Here is an 18236-nt window from a genome sequence, read left to right as displayed (position 1 = left end):
CCAGTGGGATCATAACGACACGTGGCCTTTTTGTGCCTGGTTCTTGGACAGAGCATGTCTTTGAGGTTCACCCGTGATGGAGCATGTGTCAGCCTTGTTCCTTTTTATGACTGAATAATACTCCATTGTGGGGATGGGCCGTTTTGCTTTCCATTCCCAAGGTGATGGGCTTTTCCATCTCCTGGCCACCAGGAGCAGAGGCGCTGTGAACAGCCATGGGTAAGTGTTTTCATGTGTCTTGAGTATGTATCTTGGAGTGGAATTGCCCCCCCCAAATAAATGAAAAATAAAGGGTATCTTTAATGTGTTTTTTTTTTTTCAATATCTGCTATTTCTTTAATTACAACGTGATTCTTCAGGAGAGGACTTAGAGCTGAGTGCAGGGAGGCCACGAGCGCGTCGGAGTAGTGTGTGTGTGTGAGAATTTGCACTGGACATGTGTGCTAGAGCCACGTAAATTATGGTCTCTGCGTCCTACAGTTGTACCGTTGCTTTTAAGAATTGAAATTTGTAGTTTGGGTCAAGACTGAGGTTGTGGCGTTTATGAACCTGGAGTGGTGTGGTCGTGTGTGTTGCTACACACAGTATACTCAGAAAGTGATGTCTGTCTGCGTGGTTTATTTTAGACACTTCGATGGTGTTTGCTATTTTAATGGCAAATATTTTTATGAATCTTCTAACTAGAAGTTTTGTTACCTGGGAAAGAATGCTTCACCTACTAAATCGGTGTCCACATTTTCCAGACTTTGTTGTCTGTTTCTGCTGTGCTGGCTGTGGCCCATCGATGTTTCAAACCCAGCGTAGGCTGATTTGGTTGGGGGTTGCACAGGAAGGGTGTCTGGACGGTCCCCGTTTACTTGAATTTCAGCAGTGCACCATTAGCATTGCCTGCTACGCTGCCCGAAGGCCTGTGTGGATGCAGGACATGATCTGGGCTGGTTTTTAATGTGCCTAGGCTGAGAGCACTATGCTTCCTTTGTACCTGCTTTCACACTTCCTGACCGCTCTGTGGATGAAGACTGTCTGGCATGCGATGCCCGTACAAGGCCCTTGCTCTGCTGGGAGCCTCTCTGGGGCCGGGTGGGCAGCTCGGAGCATGGCTGCCCTGTGGCCACCCCGTGTTGCTGGTGCTTCCCTACCTTGGCCTCCCAGTGCTCCTGCAGGAATCCCTGCTTGCATCCTGTGGAAGCTGTGGGTGGCCCGGGGTCACTTGGGGCCTTGAGGTTGGTGGTGGCCATGCTGCCTTTCGCTTGTGGCAGGTGGATGGCCTGCAGATGCCAAAGGCTGTGGAGGGTGTTTTCCCCGCAGGCCCCTGGCGCTGGCTGGCTGTCTGTCCACGGAAGTGCATCCTGAGGCAGTGCCCTGAGGAGCGGCCCCAGTGGTCTGCAGTGGAAGAGCTTGCAAAGGCTTTAGTGTTTCTCCTTCAGGCAAGGCTGCGGTGTCTGAGTTCTCAGGGCTGCCTTGTGGTCTGGGTATGGGTTAGGGTCAGCCCTGCCATGGTGTGTGTGGCAGAAGGCAGATGAGAGCTGGTGGAAACTTGCGTCTTGCAGGGATGTGGTGGCAGCGGGGAAGTGGTTTGGGGCTGATCTTGTGACTGGACTCGTGGAGGTGAAGTCAGTCTGCAGCCTTCCTCACCGCACTTGCTGTCTCTGTGTCGCCGTGGGGAGGGGAGTCATAGGGGCTGGAGATTGACAGGGAAGGGAGGTCAGTCGGGGGAGGTCATGGTGGAGGTGGGACAGTAGCTGAGGCTTGACCTCCAGGCAGTGTGACTGGAAGAGTGCTGTCCACACTCAGCTGGCCTGGCTGCCTGTGGCGGGTGGTGAGACCAGAAAAGAGAACTCTTCTGGTAACTTGGTTCAGGACAGCGGCAGGCTTGTCGTCACCCAGAGCTCTGATGGCCTTTACACTGATTCTTCTCTCTCCTGCTGGGCTTCTGACCCTGAGCCGTGTGTCCCCTCCTGGGCTTCGTGCATCCTGTATGTCAGGGCCGTTGCCCCTCAGCCTGATGGGGCGGGGTCTCGAGCAGGTCGCTTCTCTAGGCGGTAGACATAGACATCGTGGGGCCCGTGGAGGTCTGGGCTCTGGGGCTGGGAATGTAAATCTGTGACTCAGCGGCAGAACTGGTCTCTGACTTCCGGGTTAAGCCTTTAATTCTCCTGAACGCTTGTTTTTGCTTCTTTCAAGTTGATGTACTTGGGCCAGTCTGTCATCAGCTGTGGGCGTTTCATCCCCCGGTGTGGTGCTCCCCTCCCCTCCCACGTGCCCTCTGGGGCCTTTGGCAAAGAGACAGGATGGACAGGCGGTTGGCCTTCTGCTGATCACCAGGCAGCAGAGAGGAAGAGGCTTTGTTGTCTCTCACTGAGAAGGAGGATCATTCGTAGGTCACGGCAGTGTTTGATTTGCAAAGAACAATTACTTAGATTGCTTGAAAAGAAATGGTTTTTTTCTTTTTTTTTTTTTTTTAAGATTTATTTATTTGTCAGACAGAGAGAGAAACAGAGAGCACAAGCAGGGGGAGAGGCAGGCTCCTTGCCGAGCAAGGAGCTCGATGCGGGGTTCCATCCCAGTACCCTGGGATCATGACCTGAGCCGAAGGCAGGTGGCTAATTAGCTGAGCCCCCTAGGTGTCCTGAAAAGAACTGGTTTTAACAGAGTCTGGATTCAGGCTGGGCCAGTCTCACTGGAAGCCAGCACCCTAGTGTGGCATCTGACAGCAGGAGATGGCACTGGCTTCAAGGGCGCGGAGGAATGCTGTGGGCCAGGCCTCTGGGGGCGGGCTCCTTCCTGAGGGTTCAGCTGGCCTCCGCTGGGAGTTCCCATTTCCACCTCAGGAACCTTGTTTGTTGCGATGTTCACGGCTCTGGGGGTCTCTTGTTGCAGTCCGTGGAGGTCCCTGAGTCCCGGGCTCTGACCTGTACGTGGGTGCGCTTCTCAACCTGAGCACCAGCGTGTGGTGTCAGGGACACGGGTGGGGGGAGGGCAGCTCCCATGCAGGGGCTCCAAGCTCGCGACTTTTCATAGGTGACAGCTCCCCTGGGTCCCGTTGGTGTTCTTGTGTTTGACTTTAATAAACCAGCCTGTGTGGGGGGAGCTGGGCTGTTTGGTGGTGTCGCTCCAGGCACTGTGGCGCTGCTGTCACCCGTTGCTGACGAGGTGACAGCTGCTCACGCACAGCCCTGACTCAGCAGGAATGTGTGCCACAGGCCCCCTGGGCGCTCTGGGGAGCGGGGCTGGCCCCGGTCCATCAGGGCTCCTGCTCGGTCCTTCTGGAAGGCTGGCCGCGGGTGCAGGTGTCACTCCGCCTTGCAGTGTGCATGAGGCCTGTGAGGACACTGCCAGAGTGGGGTGTTGGATCTTACAGGAAATGTCTGGAAGTGTAGGTGTTCAGTGCTGGAAAATTAAAAGAAGTGTATGGCGAGAAGATTGTGTTTTCTGTGTGAGGGTTATTTCTAAGACATCGATTCACTTTTACTTTTATCACAGTAGAGTGAGCCGAGGGTTAGATTAACTTCGCGTGTGTGGCATTAACAAGCGTTTCCTTCACATGGAGGCAGAAGGATCGGTCCCCCTGTGGCGCTGACTGGACGTGCAGAGGCTGCTCCAGACCCGGGACCTTTATTTGGTGGGAGGGCTGGGATGGTGCAGCCGCTGGTCCGGGCGAAGGCAGCCGGGAGTGTCCAGAGGGTTCTTTCTGCTCCTCGGGCAGGGTCCCCTGGGTGGAAAACAGTCCCTCCCTCTGTGTGGATCCCTCTTGGGAAGCGTCAACAGTGTGGTACCTTGGAGACTTCAGGGTTCGATTGTAATTTCTTTGTATGAATTTTCAATAGCCCAGGACCTACTGGTGAGAGAACCAGACTGGGGTCACGTCTGTCCCTTTCCTTCTTGTGGCATCCCCCAAGTTTTCAGGGCACTGGCTTTGGTCCAGACCACACACTTGGTCACTTTTACCTTAGGCTGAATGATGGGTAGGCAAGGGAGGGAGGTTTTTCTCCTCCAAAGCTTTAAACTCTCCGTTGTCTGTGTACATAAGTTTGGCACTTACGGAGAAGCACTGCAGATGCTAAGTATATTTTAAAGCGGGGGTAGAGAGGTGTGTCTCTGTTATCCTCAGTTACGCAGAAATGTGCCAGAGGTTATACTTGATTGAAACATTAGGGAAAGATTTCTAAGAGGAATGGCTTAAGCAGTGTTAGAAAATTGCAAAGGATGTGCATTTTTGGAGAAAGAAGGAGAGAGAAACACTCAAAACAATTTTGTTACCTACAGTGTGCAAAGCAGTGTGCTGGATGCTGGGGTGCAGCTGTGAGCTGGAGGGAAGGGGCCCCGACCTGTCACTCCCGTGTCATGTGGTCAGGACGCTGCCCCGTGGCTCACACTCTGCTCACCCTCTGAGAAGCAACTCAGGGCCAGGTGAACCCCACCGACGTCAGGTCCTGTCTCCAGAGCAGGGTTGATGAGGACCTGAGGAAGAGGTGCTTCCTGGTGCCTGAGGTGGGTGCTGGAGGGAGGAGAGGGACAGCAGGTCCCTGGACTCACCCCATCTACTTTTCATGCCGCGGCACTTACGGAGGTGAGGTTCTCAAGCCTTTCAAATGCCTGACAAAGTGCACCGTCTGCTGTGTGTTCAGGAACAGCTCGTAAGTGACTTAATCGTAACACTGGTAGGATTAAACCTAGAAACATGTGCGTCATTTAGTTTTCACAATTCTTTATAATGAAAAAAAATTTTTTTTGAGGATTTTATTTATTTATTTGACAGCGAGAGAGGGAACACAAGCAGGGGGAGGGTCAAAGGGAGAAGCAGACTCCCCCGCTGAGCAGGGAGCCTGATGTGGGGCTCGATCCCAGGACCCTGAGATCCTAGGACCGACTGAGCCACCCAGGTGCCCTGTCCACACTTTTTTAGGAATTCTGCAAATACCTGAGTGTGGTGAGTGGGGCTGCCTGGTTCTGTGCTGGCCTCCCCGCTGTGTGCGTGATGTGATGTGGCCAGTGGCCCTGTTGACTCTTCCCGTGGGGGTCCAGTTACGGGTTCCTGAGCTGGCTTGACTGAAGTCACCTTTAGCAGGACTGCAGACCACATGGTGGGTCTTCCCGTTCCAGAGCCCCCTGGTCCCAGCAGGTTGCTGTGGATGCTTTGGCTACGTACTTGCTTGTTCCCACTTAATGCTCACGCAGGCGCATCCCGTTTCTGGGATGATCAGGGGCCAGTGCAGGTGGAGTGGGCTCTGCTGGGAGAGCGTTTCCCTGTTCCTCTGGAGGCCCTCTGTCAGCCCCCCAGGGCGCAGTGGCGCATCTTGCACTGGCCTTGTGTTCGGTGCCTCCTGGTGCTCTGACTCTGTGACTCACTTCATGCTCCTGCCGCCAGGTCCGCAGGACTCGGGAATTAATTCATTTAATCTGAGCCAGACTCACCACTTCTCCAAGAGGCCACCCAGTATGTAACCCTGGTCTTCACAGCGTGCAAGTCTGTTGTGCTGTCCCCTCGGTAATGACCATAGTCAACTTTCCGGGGGTGAGGCCCGATGGGGGAGGTGGGCGTGCTTGCAGAGCCCTGAAAGGTGGCCCAGACCCTGAACCGGGAGGGAGGCAGTTGCCAGGCCACTGACGTTGGCCAGAATGTGAGTCAGTGGCCCCAGCGGTGGCGAATGACAGATGTTAACTCCTCTGTGAAGCAGTTTGCGGGTGTCATGGGCCAGCAGGATATGGCGTCCACTTTCATGTCTTCAGCCTTTCACTCCGCTGCTTTTCTGTCTGTGGGCTTTTGAACACATGGGCCGTGAATGTTTACACTCTAAGCTCTAAGTAGTACATGGACATTTCTACCTCGTGACCCCTGTAGCCCCATCTGCAGGTCGTGGAAGACAGTAGAGCAGCCGTGAGAGCTCTTCTTTGCTTGTGGGTGTGGGGGTCACGCACGCTTTTCTGCATGGGGGTCATGCTGTTTTGTGTGTTCTGGGCATTTAGAAATGAAAGTCCTCAGATCGTCCAGTTGCTTTGTGAGAAACACTTCCTGGTAGAGCCCAGCCCCTCACCAGACCTTTGTGGAGCTCGATGTGATCCCTCCAGGAGGGACACGACAGGGCGTTGACTGTGGAGTGTGTGGGGACGGGCTGGGCATGTGAGCATGCTGGGGCCTGGACTCAGAGAATGAGGCCCCGGGTCTGCAGACAGGTATGGGACGGTCCCCTGTCATTCTTGAGACACTTGAGAATTGGGCTTGTGGGCAGGTGCGGGTATCCAAGAGCTAAGCAGAGGTGTGAAGCCGGGAAAAGGGCGGATCCGGATGGGCCTTGAGTAAAGAGGTGGGGAGAGCCCCTTGATGGGGAGCTGGGAAACCCAGGGTGCCTGCAGGCTAGGGGCTCGGTCACCAGGGCAGGGGTCCCGGCCATGGTCCCGTCAGATTGGACTGTGCTTGTTGGTCCTGTACCTGCTAGGTCCAGAGTGACATTGCGACCCCCACATGGTGTTACCTGTGTTCACGTTTGCGTGCGGATGCCTGTACAGCAGCGATCGGCCGTGACGCCTTCTCAGCTGTCAGGTGGCCTTTCACATGTTTTATTTAATTTATTCATTCAATTAATTAATTAATTTAATATAGCTTCATGCCCAGCGTGAGATCAAGACCTGAGCTGAGATCAAGGGTTGTACGCTTTAACTGACGTTCCACTTTTCACATATTTGGAAAGGGTCTTTTCATTATAACGAGTTAGGCTTATTCTGGGTTTTTATTTATTTTATTATTAGTAATCTGGTGCAGATTTCATATACATGGATTTTTACTTTGTGTGGTTTAGCGTCTCAAGCTTCTGTGGAAGGTTCTGCCAGTGGAGGATCCTGGCTAATGCCAGAAGGTGGGGAGTTGCCTGGGACCCAGACTTCTCACCGTAGCTGGCGCTTGTCCTCCTGGACAGGTGTCTCTCGGGAGGTGCCGGAGCAGCCAGGTTTCACACTGTGGAGCACCAGCGGTCGTTCCGATGGTAGCCTGGGCTAGAACTACCACCTGCGAACCTACTGGCAGTGTTGAATTGAAAGAGAGATAGGAGGTATTTGCAGGGGGAGAGGAGCGCAGACACCGGGTCTTACCATAAAAGGCTGTGCTGCTAGGGGCTCCTGGGTGGCGCAGTGGCATCTGACTCTTGGTTTCTGCTCAGGTTGTGATCTTGGGATGGTGAGCTCGAGCTCCGTGTCAGGCCCTGTGCTCAGAGTGGGGTCTGCTTGAGATTCTGTCTCCCACTCCCTCTGCCCTTCTCGCCTGTGGTCTTTCTCTCAAATAAATGTTAAAAACAAAGTTGCGGGGCGCCTGGGTGGCTCGTTTGGAGAAGCGTCTATCTTCCACTCAGGTCCTGATCTCAGGATCCTGGGATCGAGCCCCACATCGGGCTCCCTGCTTAGCAGTGAGTCTGCTTCTCCCTCTCCCCTCCCTCTGTGATCTCTCTTGCTTTTGCTTTCTGTCAGATAAATAAAACCTTTAAAAAAAAAAAAAAAGTTGTGCTCCTAAAGATGGTGTTTTTCCACCCCGAGGTTATGGACTGAGCAGTGTCCTGCTCTGAACTTGTGCGCAGTCTGGAGAGAAGGCTTGGCCCACTCGGGACCTCTGGACCCTGTGGGGCTTGGATGGCACGGACGTACCCAGCCAGCATCCAGGGAGCCCCTCTGTGGTGGCACGTCCTTCCAGTGTGACCCTCAGAGGGCCGGTGGGAGGTGGCCATGGAGGAGGATGGGGAGGACATGCAGAGGGGCACGGCCTGGCACAGAAGGGCGCCAGGAACGAGTCTGCGTGTTCTGAGCCCCGGGCAGTGAAGCCTTCGCGTGTGTCCGTGGGCGCCCTGGTCCCCTCTGAGCAGCTCACTGCCGGGTGGAGTGGCCGGACAGTGTTGCCGGCAGAGCCACATTGGCCGGAAGCGGCATTCGTATGCCCTGAAGGGTTAGTGTGCAGAAGCAGGGAGGGGCTTTTGCTTCTGTTTTGTCTGACTGTGTTGGGATTTTGTTTTGTTTCAGGGAGAGTGAGAGCGTGAGCAAGGGCTGGGGGAGCGGGAGTGGCCGAGGGAGAAGCAGACGCTCCTCGCTTCGCCGCGAGCCCGACATGGGGCCCGGTCCCTGGATCCTGGGATCAGGACCTGAACTGAAGGCAGACAGCTAACTGACTGAACTACCCAGGGGCCCACCGTTGACTTTTTTTAAAAAGAAAAATGTGGGATTAGCCCTTAAAATAGGAAAACGGTCCTCAGGTTATTTTGTAGTACAGTCCACAAAAAAGTGACATTTAAAAATCCTTTTTTAATTTTATTATTATTATTATTATTTTTAAAGATTTTATTTATTTACTTGACAGAGATCACAAGTAGGCAGAGAGGCAGGCAGAGAGAGAGGGGGAAGCAGGCTCCCCTCTGAGCAGAGAGCCCGATGCAGGGCTTGATCCCAGGACCCTGAGACCATGACCGGAGCTGAAGGCAGCAGCTTAACCCGCTGAGCCACCCAGGCGCCCCTAAAAATTCTTAAAAAAAACCCCAAAAAAACCAAAAAACACTCTTCTCATATCCGGAGTTTGTGTCTGGAGTTTGTGTTTTTAGCTTTGCGGTGGTAAAATGGTAGACTGTGTTGAGCCCGAGGTTCCTTGAGGGGTCACTTGGGGCCAGAGAGGCCGCAGGCAGTCTTCACAGTCCAGGCAGCTGTTCCTGGGGAAGGTGCACCTGCTTGTCCCGCCTTGTGGAAATCACCACAGTGGTCAGGGTGGCACTTGCTTGGACATCTGGCCCCTTCCTTAAACCTCCTGGCCACCAGGAGATGGGGGTGGGGGAAGAGGTGCCAGATCTATCCCAGAGGATGCCGTGTGGCGTAGGTGATGTGGAGCCCATGGCCTTGAAGGTCAGCGATCCAGGCTTCGTGACATAGTCTGTCATGGCCGCACCTCCTAGTGCCTGCCTCTGTCCCAGGGGTGGGCTGGGGAATTCTGCTGAGGGTGTAGGGGGTCTGGAGGGGTATCACTGGGGGGAGGTGCGATGAGGAGCCAGAAGTCTCACTGCCTGGAAGTCACCGCTCTTGCTGTTTTGGCTGATGGGGGCCCCGAGTGAGTAGCCGCCCCTCTGTGTGATGCTCGCAGTGCGGTCCTGGGCTCACTAGGGCTGCCGTCTTATGTCTTGCGGTGGATAAAGTGCCCCTTTCTCCCGTTGGCTAGAGAAGGGCCTGGTGCTGGGAGTGCTGGTCATCGTCAGGACTCTGCGCGAGTCCCAGCACCCTGTGTCATCGAGGTCATGAGCGTTCCCCTGTCGTGCGATGCTGTCTGGGATGGCAGTGTGAACGCTGTCGCGTGCTCTGGTGGGGCTCGTTCCCCATTCTCAGCGCCAACGGTCTCTTCCTGCTCTTCCCAACCATGGCTGCACCAGGGCAGACGCCTCCTGGTAGCCTGTGGCTCTGGGTAGAGATCTGAGGGCACACTGAGGCTGTGGGACTATGGGGCTGCCCCCCACCTCTGGGTCACGTTTCTGACTCCGTGGGAGGGGCTTTGTGCACAGAGTGGTACCCTGCACCCTGTCCTTGGGGTCAAGGGTGCAGCTGGTTCAGGGTCAGCCTGTCAGCCCTCCACCATGGCTTCTCACCTGGTACATCACTGGTGTGTCTGGGGATTGCTGTTGGCCATCAGGTGTGCTCACCCTTGTGTTCAGCTCCATCTCCTCTTGGTTGGGGCGTTCGTAATTGAGGGTGTGTGTGAGCTCTTCATGTGGAATCCCCACTGTGGCCCACTTGCGCATGTTGGTTCCTTGCTTTGGTGTGTTGACCTGTTGAGACTCCAACACTGCACACAGTAGCATGTGCCCCATCGTTAGAAATGTGCTCCCTGTCCTGATAGCAGACAGCATTTGCCTGCCTCTTTCTTCGAGTCATGTTAGGGTTTCATTCTAGTGCCATTTTGAGATCTGTCACCACTTGGGTGTCTCTGGTGACTTGTTTTCATTAGCGAGTTCTGCATGTCACAGGCATCTAGGAAATGCCGGGTGACCCGTGTTCATTGTGACGTCGGCCTGCAGGGTGTGTGGAGCCAGAGGGACCAGCCTGACTCCAGGCCGATGGGGGCTTGTGGCTCCCCGTTCTCACTCCCGTTCTCATCCCCAGCACCACGGGCTTCGCGTTACAGCTTGACCTTAGGTTGGAATACGTGCCCAGCCGAGCCCCCTTGCTGCCCTCATCAGAGCTTGCGTCCTCTGACCTCACGGGTTTTCCTCCTGCTTTGTCAGCGTCCCTGCTCTGCCTCACACCCTTATCGGGAGGAGGTGCCATGTTGCCCGCCAGCAGGGCACCCCCCGTGCAGCCCCTACTTCCATGCTGCCCAACAGGTCGCGGTGGTGCTGGGAGTTGGGCCTTTCCTTGCATCCCTACGCCTGGCCGCCTGGGACGAGCAGCGGAGGCCCTGCTGGCCGAGCTTGCTTGCAGTCCTGGCGCCTTCTTGAGCCCGCCTGCCTGCTGCCAGCACCGGTAAGGCTGAGTGGCCCCCACGTCTGCAGCCGCATGGGTTCAGCAGGGTCCCCTCCAGGGCTCACTCTCTGCCTCCTGGGCTTTCTCAGCCTGGTTTCTGGAAGCTCATCGCTGGCCTGTGTGTCTCCTGACAGCTCCTTTTCCACTGGGGGGTAGTACTCCGTGCCAGGCTGTGCATTTAAACTCCCCCCGGAAGGGCGCATGTGTGGCTTCTGTGGGGTAGGGGGTGACAAATGAGGTTGCCGTCAGTGTTTGTGTGCGGCTGCTGGTGCAGGGGGGGTCTTCGTCCCTCGGGGGTGAGAAGACTCGACTCGCTGGGCCGTGCGGTGGGTCCACTCGTGGCCGTGTGTCTACTCTCATGTCGGTGGAAACTCGGCTGACACGCGAGGTCGCGTTACGCAGGTTACTGCTAATGGAGCAGATGAAGAGGCGATGGGAGTTGAGAAAGTATTTTGTTTTAATGTTTTTAGACAAGTCATTTTGAAAGACTCAGTCGGAAAACTTAGTCCCCACTTCCTGAGGAGCAATTCTGTGGACAGTTTGGATGGTTTGGGGACTGGGGCTGGCCATGTCCTGGAGAGCTTGGGGGCAGCCCCGGTGTCCCCACATTCCTTATGACCTGTGACCTGGACTTAATCGGCGTCTCCAGCTGTCTGATGTAGGGAGTGGTTTTCCCGGACCTGCCCCATTGTCCTCAGGGGAAGCCCGGTTCGACCCTGGGCTCAGGTGTGCTCAGGCTCTGTGGAGCTGCCGTCCGCGGCCCGGGGAGAGGACGCGCCCGGTGGAGGAGTAGATGCTGCTGGGCCTCGCCACAGTCTTGCTTCATGATGCTTTTGTTTGAGGAGTTCTGGCCCAGGCAAGACTGCGGCTCCCGTCCTGAAATGGCGCGTTCCTTCCGTCCTGCGGCGCGTGGCCCGCGTGCATCGTGAGGGTGGTGGCGTCCGTCCAGCCTGGATCGTGCTTCCCATGGTGACCGCTGCGGGACACTCTGTTTGCGGCCTCACGACAGACGCACCTCGGCGGTCAGCGCGCACCGGGGGCGACGGTGGACGGGGGTTGTCCACAGGGAAGCTGTGGGAAGGTTCCGGGCCCACACGGCCCTGGGACTTGCCTGTGGCAGGGGAGCTGGCTCCGTGGGTGCTCCCCCTGGGGCAGGGGAGCGGGGAGCCGGCTGGCGCATGGGCTGGGCGCCGACCCCCAGCTGCTCTCCCAGTGTTGGTGGGCTGGGGTCCCTCCCCAGCCAAGGCGAGGCCGGCACACAAGCCTGCACGTCCCCTCTGTGTGGAGTGGCCGCTGCCGCCTGCAGCCCAGCTAGGGGCCTTTGCAGCAGTTTTCCAGAAATGTCCTGTGGAAACTGAGAACCGACATGTCTGGGGAACTAGATATTCTGTCCATCGTGTCCTCTTGCCCCCCAGCACCTTCAACACTGGCTTTTCTTCTGAGCAAGTTAGACTGCATTTTTGAGGGAGGTACGATGGCTGTTTGTCCCGGTGGCTGAGGTGGAAGTCTGTGGTGTCGTGCACGCCTGCGCCCGGGAGGGCCCTGCTCTCCTGGGTCTGTGGGAGGCTCCACGTGCAGCCCCCGCGGGCGACGGGGCGGTGCGGCCTGTGCCTCCCGGAGACACGGCTCCATGCAGCGAGCCCTCCGGTGAGGGGTTTGCTTCCTCAGTCGGTGCGATTACCAGAAGACGCAACGTCTGTGCAGGCCGTGACGATTTCTTTTATGGATGATTGCTTTCTGCCTCTGCGAGGAAGGCCCCTCGTGCCCCCTGAGTGCACCGTGTGCCGGCCCTGCAGCGGGCTGTGGCACTCTCGGGGTTAAGTCATTTCTCTCACCTGGAGGCTGCTTTGTCCTTAGGCGGTTGGCGTTAGACAAATGACATGCTGTCCGAGAGGGTATTTAAATGACATTGCAGTCTCGGGTTGCCAAAAGGAAGCCCTCTGGGGAATCTTATATACTTGACATGCATTTGCAGTGTGTAACTGGAACCATGAGAAGGGTTTTTGTTCAAAGCTATTGAAGAGTTTCCTCATTTTAAACCTGTTCAATCTGGAAAGAGTGGTTAGATTTTAAACTTTTTCTGATAATGACTTCTCCTAAAACTTTGGAGCAGTGACTGTTTCTGCTCCATGGACGACCTCACCGCCCCCCCCCCCCAAGAGTCTGTGGGAGCTTCTCTGGGTGCCCTGCGTGGCCGCTGAGGCTGGTCTGTCTCCTTACACAGAGGAGGCTAGAGGGTGCTCAGAGTCTGGTGGCCGCAAACGGCCCCGCCAGCCCCTCCTCCCTGAGGTCGCTGCTCTTGGGGCCACCGTGGGATGAATCGGACCTGACAGGCCCAAGTTTCCAGTTTGCTTGTTGAGGAAATCCACCGTCTCCCGTTTGCTCCTCTGAGCTGGCTCTTTCAGTTTTTCACGTCAGAGTCCCCTTCCAGACCGGGAGGGGAGCGTCCCCGCTGTCTTCTCTGTGGGACCCTGTCCCGTCGCGAGACCCCTGTCGCTTGCTGGCGGCCACGTCTTCCCCTGCCCTGGAGGGTCAGCGGCTGATGTCTGTCGCTGGTGTCAGGGAGGGGTCATCGGAGGCTTCTGAGCAGAGCGACAGATTCATGACTTTGAAGAGCTCTGCATCCAGCGCTTGGGTGGAGCTTGGCTAGGCGTCCACGCGGATGGGTGCTGCTGGTGGGCGGCCCCTCAAGGCCCCGCACTGTGGGCCTCTGTGTCTCTGACCAGTTTCTGCAGGAGGACAGAGGAGTCCAGTTACCTGCAGCACATGGGCACGTGTGGGTTCTGGAGACAAAGTCAGGGTGTGTCGGTGGTGGTGGGGGGCGTCACTGTGGCCTGCGTTCCCCACTGGTCTGCTGTCCCTGTCCTGGAGAGCTGAGTCTGAGTACCAGTGCTCAGGGGCTGACCTTTTCTCGCTCCTGGGGACAGAGTGGGCCAGATGGACCAAAGTTGGACCCACTAACTAGGCTGGCGATTTGCCCAGCAGTGTTGGTCAGACCGTGACATGGTCTGTGTGCGAGTTGTGGTGGAGGTCCATTAGTGGAATACAGTCCGGCCATTTGGGTCCTTTTCGCCATGACTGACAGACCTCATTGGCCAATAACGTGACGCTTTGGAAAGCCATTCCACTCTCACTTGGGAACACGCCACTGGGCTCCCTGACCCGGGGTCAGGCTCGGGGGGTGCGATGGGAGTGACCTCAAGGTCGAGCCGACCTGAGCTGGGGGCTGTGTCCATGTGGAGGTGGGCTTCTTGCAGGGGGCACCGAGCAATCCTGATGTGATAGTGGGTGTGACGCCTGCCTGAAGTCAACATCCGTGGCACTGGCCACTGTCACTCCTAGTTGTCTGTCTTGAAATTGATTTTGTTTAGTGGACCAGTAAATTGGGACTCAGCAGTTAGCATCCAGGTTCCCCTCGGGCTATAGAATTGCTGGACAGTCTTCCCCAGAGCTGTCTGGGTGGCCAAGCCGCGGTGACGGTCTTAGGGGCCCTGGCATGGCAGTGATAGCGCTTTCCTCCGGAAGGTGCCACAGCCTATGAGTTTTCACAGCCGTTGGACCGCGGATGTGCTGTCCTATTAGCGAGGAAAGTGGATGTGAACAACACTAGAAAACTAGGAGTAGTTCCAGGTGACCTGGAATTTTCCCGGGTAGAACCACTGAACACCCATTGGAAGCATTGTAGAGCTGGTTTAGTTCAAGTTAATAGAATAGTTTAAAAATCACTGATTCGGTTTAACTACAGCAGCTGTGATGGTGCCCTCTCGTTTGCTTTGGTATTTGTACACGCTCCAGGAGTCTTGATTATAATGTTCGTTAGACATTCACGAAGACTGATAGGTGTTCTTTCAGAAAATTGAGCTCAGTTTCTGGTGTGCTGACTAATGGGGGCAGAGCCTGCTTAGCAAAGTTCGCCTGGCTTGGAGAAGGCTCCAGGGCCTTGCAGCGGGGAGAAGCTGTACTCCGGTGTGGCCTAGCGAGATGCAAGGCGTGGGGGCTCTGGGACATCTCGAGAGGGAGCCCTGGGAGCCGCTTGGGCAGGCTCTCCTCTGAAGGGAGTCGTTAGACCGGCGCCGAGAGCGGGTAGGGGTACGGCAGTGACAGAGGGTCTGGCCAAGAATGAGGAGAGGAGTTGGGGAGGTCCCCGCCAGAGGCGCGGCTGCTATGGGTAGGGTGGGCCTCGGCGCCATGGGGAAGTGAGGAGGGGCGGCTCTGGGAGGACTACCACGCCCTGACCTGTGCCCCAGAAGATGGTGTGTGTGGCCTCTGGCTGAGGTGGGACACGTGGGGGAGACAGGCCCAGTTTTAGCCCTTGTGGCATTGGAGGGGCACGTCCCACCGGGGCTGCCCTGCTGCCTCTCTGTTGAGGAAACGAGAACTCAGCAAGGGAGTGGGCTCCAGGTTTGGGGTTCTTGGCGTGCTCGATGTGGTGCCCGGGTGCCCCGTGCTCCCCGGGACAGCTAGTACCGGTGCCCTTGGTTGGTCCCTCTGTCGACTGTGGCTGAGAGGGGTTTACGCCGTCACTTTACAGTTTACACAGTGTTGCTAATGCTGTGTTTTTGAGCTGTTTGTTTGTTAATAACTTATTTTGGAGTATGCTTATGTGATGGTAAGTAAATTTATGTTAATTATTTACAATAAAGTAAAAGGGATCACCATATGTATATAAAAAGTATAAGAATCAAATCAACTTTTTGTTGTTATTTATATAGAATCGAACACCCTTAGATGCAGAAAGGCAGAGGGGAAATTTGTGTTTGATATTCATCGTCTTACTGTTGTTTCTTTTGGTTTTTTTGCCCAAGGCTATTTCTAGGTTCCTTTTCATGGAAGATCATTTCTGGGAGAATAGGGGCATGCTCAGGAAATTGCTGCTTCGTTTTGCTTAAACCCCTACCTGGAGTGTCTTCTCAGACTGTGCGTGTAACCTTGCTGGTCTCGTTAAACAGGCAGGACAGCGTGAGGTGTACTGTGAGGGGCTTGTGGCGGCGCCGGACTCCTGGGCAGGCCTGGCACACACAAGCACAAGGGGCTGAGGCTGGTCCCCTCTTGTGCTGCCTCTGCTCACACGGTGTGCCGGTGTTTAGCTTCGTTCTTTCTCCTGTCAGTGGTCGATCCCTGTCGCCGTCCTGTCCTCATTGATGGGACAGATGTGTGGTGCTCATCTGCAGTGAGGACCCGGCCCGGGGTGGGAAGCTACTGGGTCATCGACGTGTGGCCTGGGGTGTGAGGCTGCTGGAGCACAGGAGGCTGTGGCCGTGTGTGCTACTAGAATGACATGCTCCCCCCACTTCACGCAGCTGATAGCCCCTTGGGGTGTGGCCGTGTCCTCTGCCCTTCCCCTGTCCGACTCATGGTGTTATGGGTCACATGTTGCTCACTGGAGATGGTCATGCCCATGTGCCACCAGTGCCTGGGAGCGTCTCCTCTAAGAACAGGTCCTCACTGATTTCTACTTCTAAAGCTCTCCAGACGCCAGAGTGAGCTGTCCGTGAGCTTTATGCAGCGTTGTTGTTGGGTTTGGATCAGTAAATTGGGACTTAGAGCACGGGCTTTCAGAAAGTCCCATTTAGTGTGACTTCTAAAAAAAAAATTAATATTCTCTCTTTGAATTGCAAATTAAAATTTTTTCTTAGGTTTCTTTTTTCTATCACATTTTCCTATTATACTCATTTTAAGAGACTTTTTTTTTTTTGAAAGATTTTATTTGTTTATTTGACAGAGATCACAAGCAGGCAGAGAGGCAGGCAGAGAGAGAGAGGAGGAAGCAGGCTCCCCGATGAGCAGAGAGCCCGATGTGGGACTCCATCCCAGGACCCCGGGATCATGACCTGAGCCCAAGGCGGGGGCTTAATCCACTGAGCCACGCAGGCGCCCTTGTGGGCAGCTTTTAAAAGATGTTCCCACCTGATTAGAGCTGGCAGACTTCTCTTTTCCTTCCAGACGCTTGCTTTCTGACCAGCTGGCTTTGGGGTGGACAGTAGCTGCCCCTGGAGCTGGGGAGGCGGCAGATGTGATGCTAGCCTGTACTCACTGTCTTTGTCTCCTGTGCAGTTGTCCCTGTGATCCTGAAGGCGCTGACCTATGAGGAGAAGCGGGGTTCCTGCAGCGTGGGCACCAATGTTAGAGACGCCGCCTGCTATGTGTGCTGGGCCTTTGCACGTGCCTATGAGCCCCAGGAGCTGCAGCCCTTCGTGGCTGCCATTTCCAGGTAATGTCCGTCAGAGTCGTGGCGGGGTCAGGTGCGCCCCTGGGTTGTCCCTGGGATCGTAGCCTCCTGACAGCACAGGAAGCAGCCAGTGTGGTACCTTTCCCAGAAGAAATAGGTATTAATGAGCTAATGATACAATTTTAAGGGTGATCTGTGGGAAAGAAGCAGCTCAAGAGTGGAGTTCCTTTCTTGTAGGTGAGCAATTCGAACCACACGTGCTGAGGAGGAACGTTCTGGAGGCTTTGGCTGGCCTGTGGCTAGCAGGTCCTTAGAGAAGGGGGGTCCGTGTTGTGGGGGTGGTTTGGAAGAAGCACAGGTTGGGGGCTCGTGACTCGTCAGGTGAGCTGTGCTCAGTGTGTGTGTTCTGTTGGGAGAAGTTCTGGAACTTTAGATGGAGTTCCTAGGGAAGGCTTGGGAGTGCGGGAAGAAGCTGCTTCTGTTGAGGGGGCCGCGTTTTGTCCAGACTTCACTTTCAAGTTTTTATGGACTTGCCCTTGAGATTCACTTAAGGCAACATGTGCTGAGGAGCTTCACTGTCCGTGCCTTTGAAATGAAAGCTCTCGAGAGAGCAGGTTTGTGAGGTAGGGACGATGTATCTCCTCTGGCTTTCTGGGGAGAGAAGTGACAGCGGCAGACGCGTGACCCCACCAGAACCCTGTGTGGACCGCGGCACGCCTGGGCTCCTCGGCACTCGGCCTCCCGCTGTGCGGGCTCCTGGGGCATCATGCTCCACTTTTAGGATCTGATGCTTTTTTGCTTGGAAAGTGCAAAACGGATGTGTTCCCAGTAGAGTGGGTTTTTAAGTTAATGTTTGTACTCTGATTTGTTCCTCTGTCTTTGGACTGAAATAAGTTTCTTTGAGTAGAAGGATGACAGGTCTCCGCTTCTTGTGGTTTAAGTAGCCGGGGGTGGGGCACTGAGCCAGGTGGCAGCCTCCGTGTTAGTCACAGGTGAAATGCTTACCTGCCACTTTTACTGGGAACCGGAGTTCGAAATGGTGCTCGGGCCGTGGACGCTCCCTCCCATAGCTCTTGAGGAGGCCGAGGTTTGTGCGTGAGGCCCTGCAGGCCTTAACAGCTGGGAGTCCGGCCCTCTAGCTCCGGTGTCCCTGGCGCCTGCGGGAGTGGCCGGCCTGCCCGGCGAACCGCCAGCGTCTCGGGTCCTGCAGCTGTTCCCTGTGGGTGCAGAGGGACGGGGGCCTGGAGCACCACTCTGTTCTCACTGGTGTCCCGTGCTCCCAGGATCTGAGGGCTGGGAGTGGGGCCTCAGGCCTGTTTGCTGCCTGTGCTGTGCAGCTGGGGCCTCTGGTGCTCAGTCTTGACTCCCAACAATGAAGCGAAGGCTCCAGAGGAGCCTGAGGATTCCGACCGGGTCAGGGAGATAAAGCGCTTCCTAGGAAGTCATAAAGAGGCCTGGCGACTCCCAGCCAGGTCCACCTGGGGAAGTGCAGGGCGGGGCATGGGGGCTGGTCTACGCAGGTGCTGTCCTGCAGAACCTGAGGCCAGGGGGCCCCGGGTGGTAGAGGGAGGCTGCGTGCACCTGCGTCCCTCAC

The 18236-nt window shown here is 55.8% G+C and overlaps 1 protein-coding gene across 3 annotated transcripts in view; it reads left to right on the top strand.

Annotated features, from left to right (window-relative positions):
- Window positions 1–18236, top strand: part of TBCD (tubulin folding cofactor D) — a 155097-nt gene that overhangs the window by 72510 nt on the left and 64351 nt on the right. For all 3 annotated transcript variants that reach the window (XM_032870309.1, XM_032870310.1, XM_032870308.1), the window contains exon 14: window positions 16528–16684. In XM_032870309.1, the coding sequence (XP_032726200.1) occupies window positions 16528–16684 (157 nt within the window). The remainder of the gene's footprint in view (window positions 1–16527; window positions 16685–18236) is intronic.

Source organism: Lontra canadensis, unplaced genomic scaffold (assembly GCF_010015895.1).
Source record: "Lontra canadensis isolate GAN:19392208 unplaced genomic scaffold, GSC_riverotter_1.0 scaffold41, whole genome shotgun sequence".
Taxonomy (NCBI): Eukaryota; Metazoa; Chordata; class Mammalia; order Carnivora; family Mustelidae; genus Lontra; species Lontra canadensis.
This window is presented reverse-complemented; position numbering and strand designations above follow the sequence as displayed.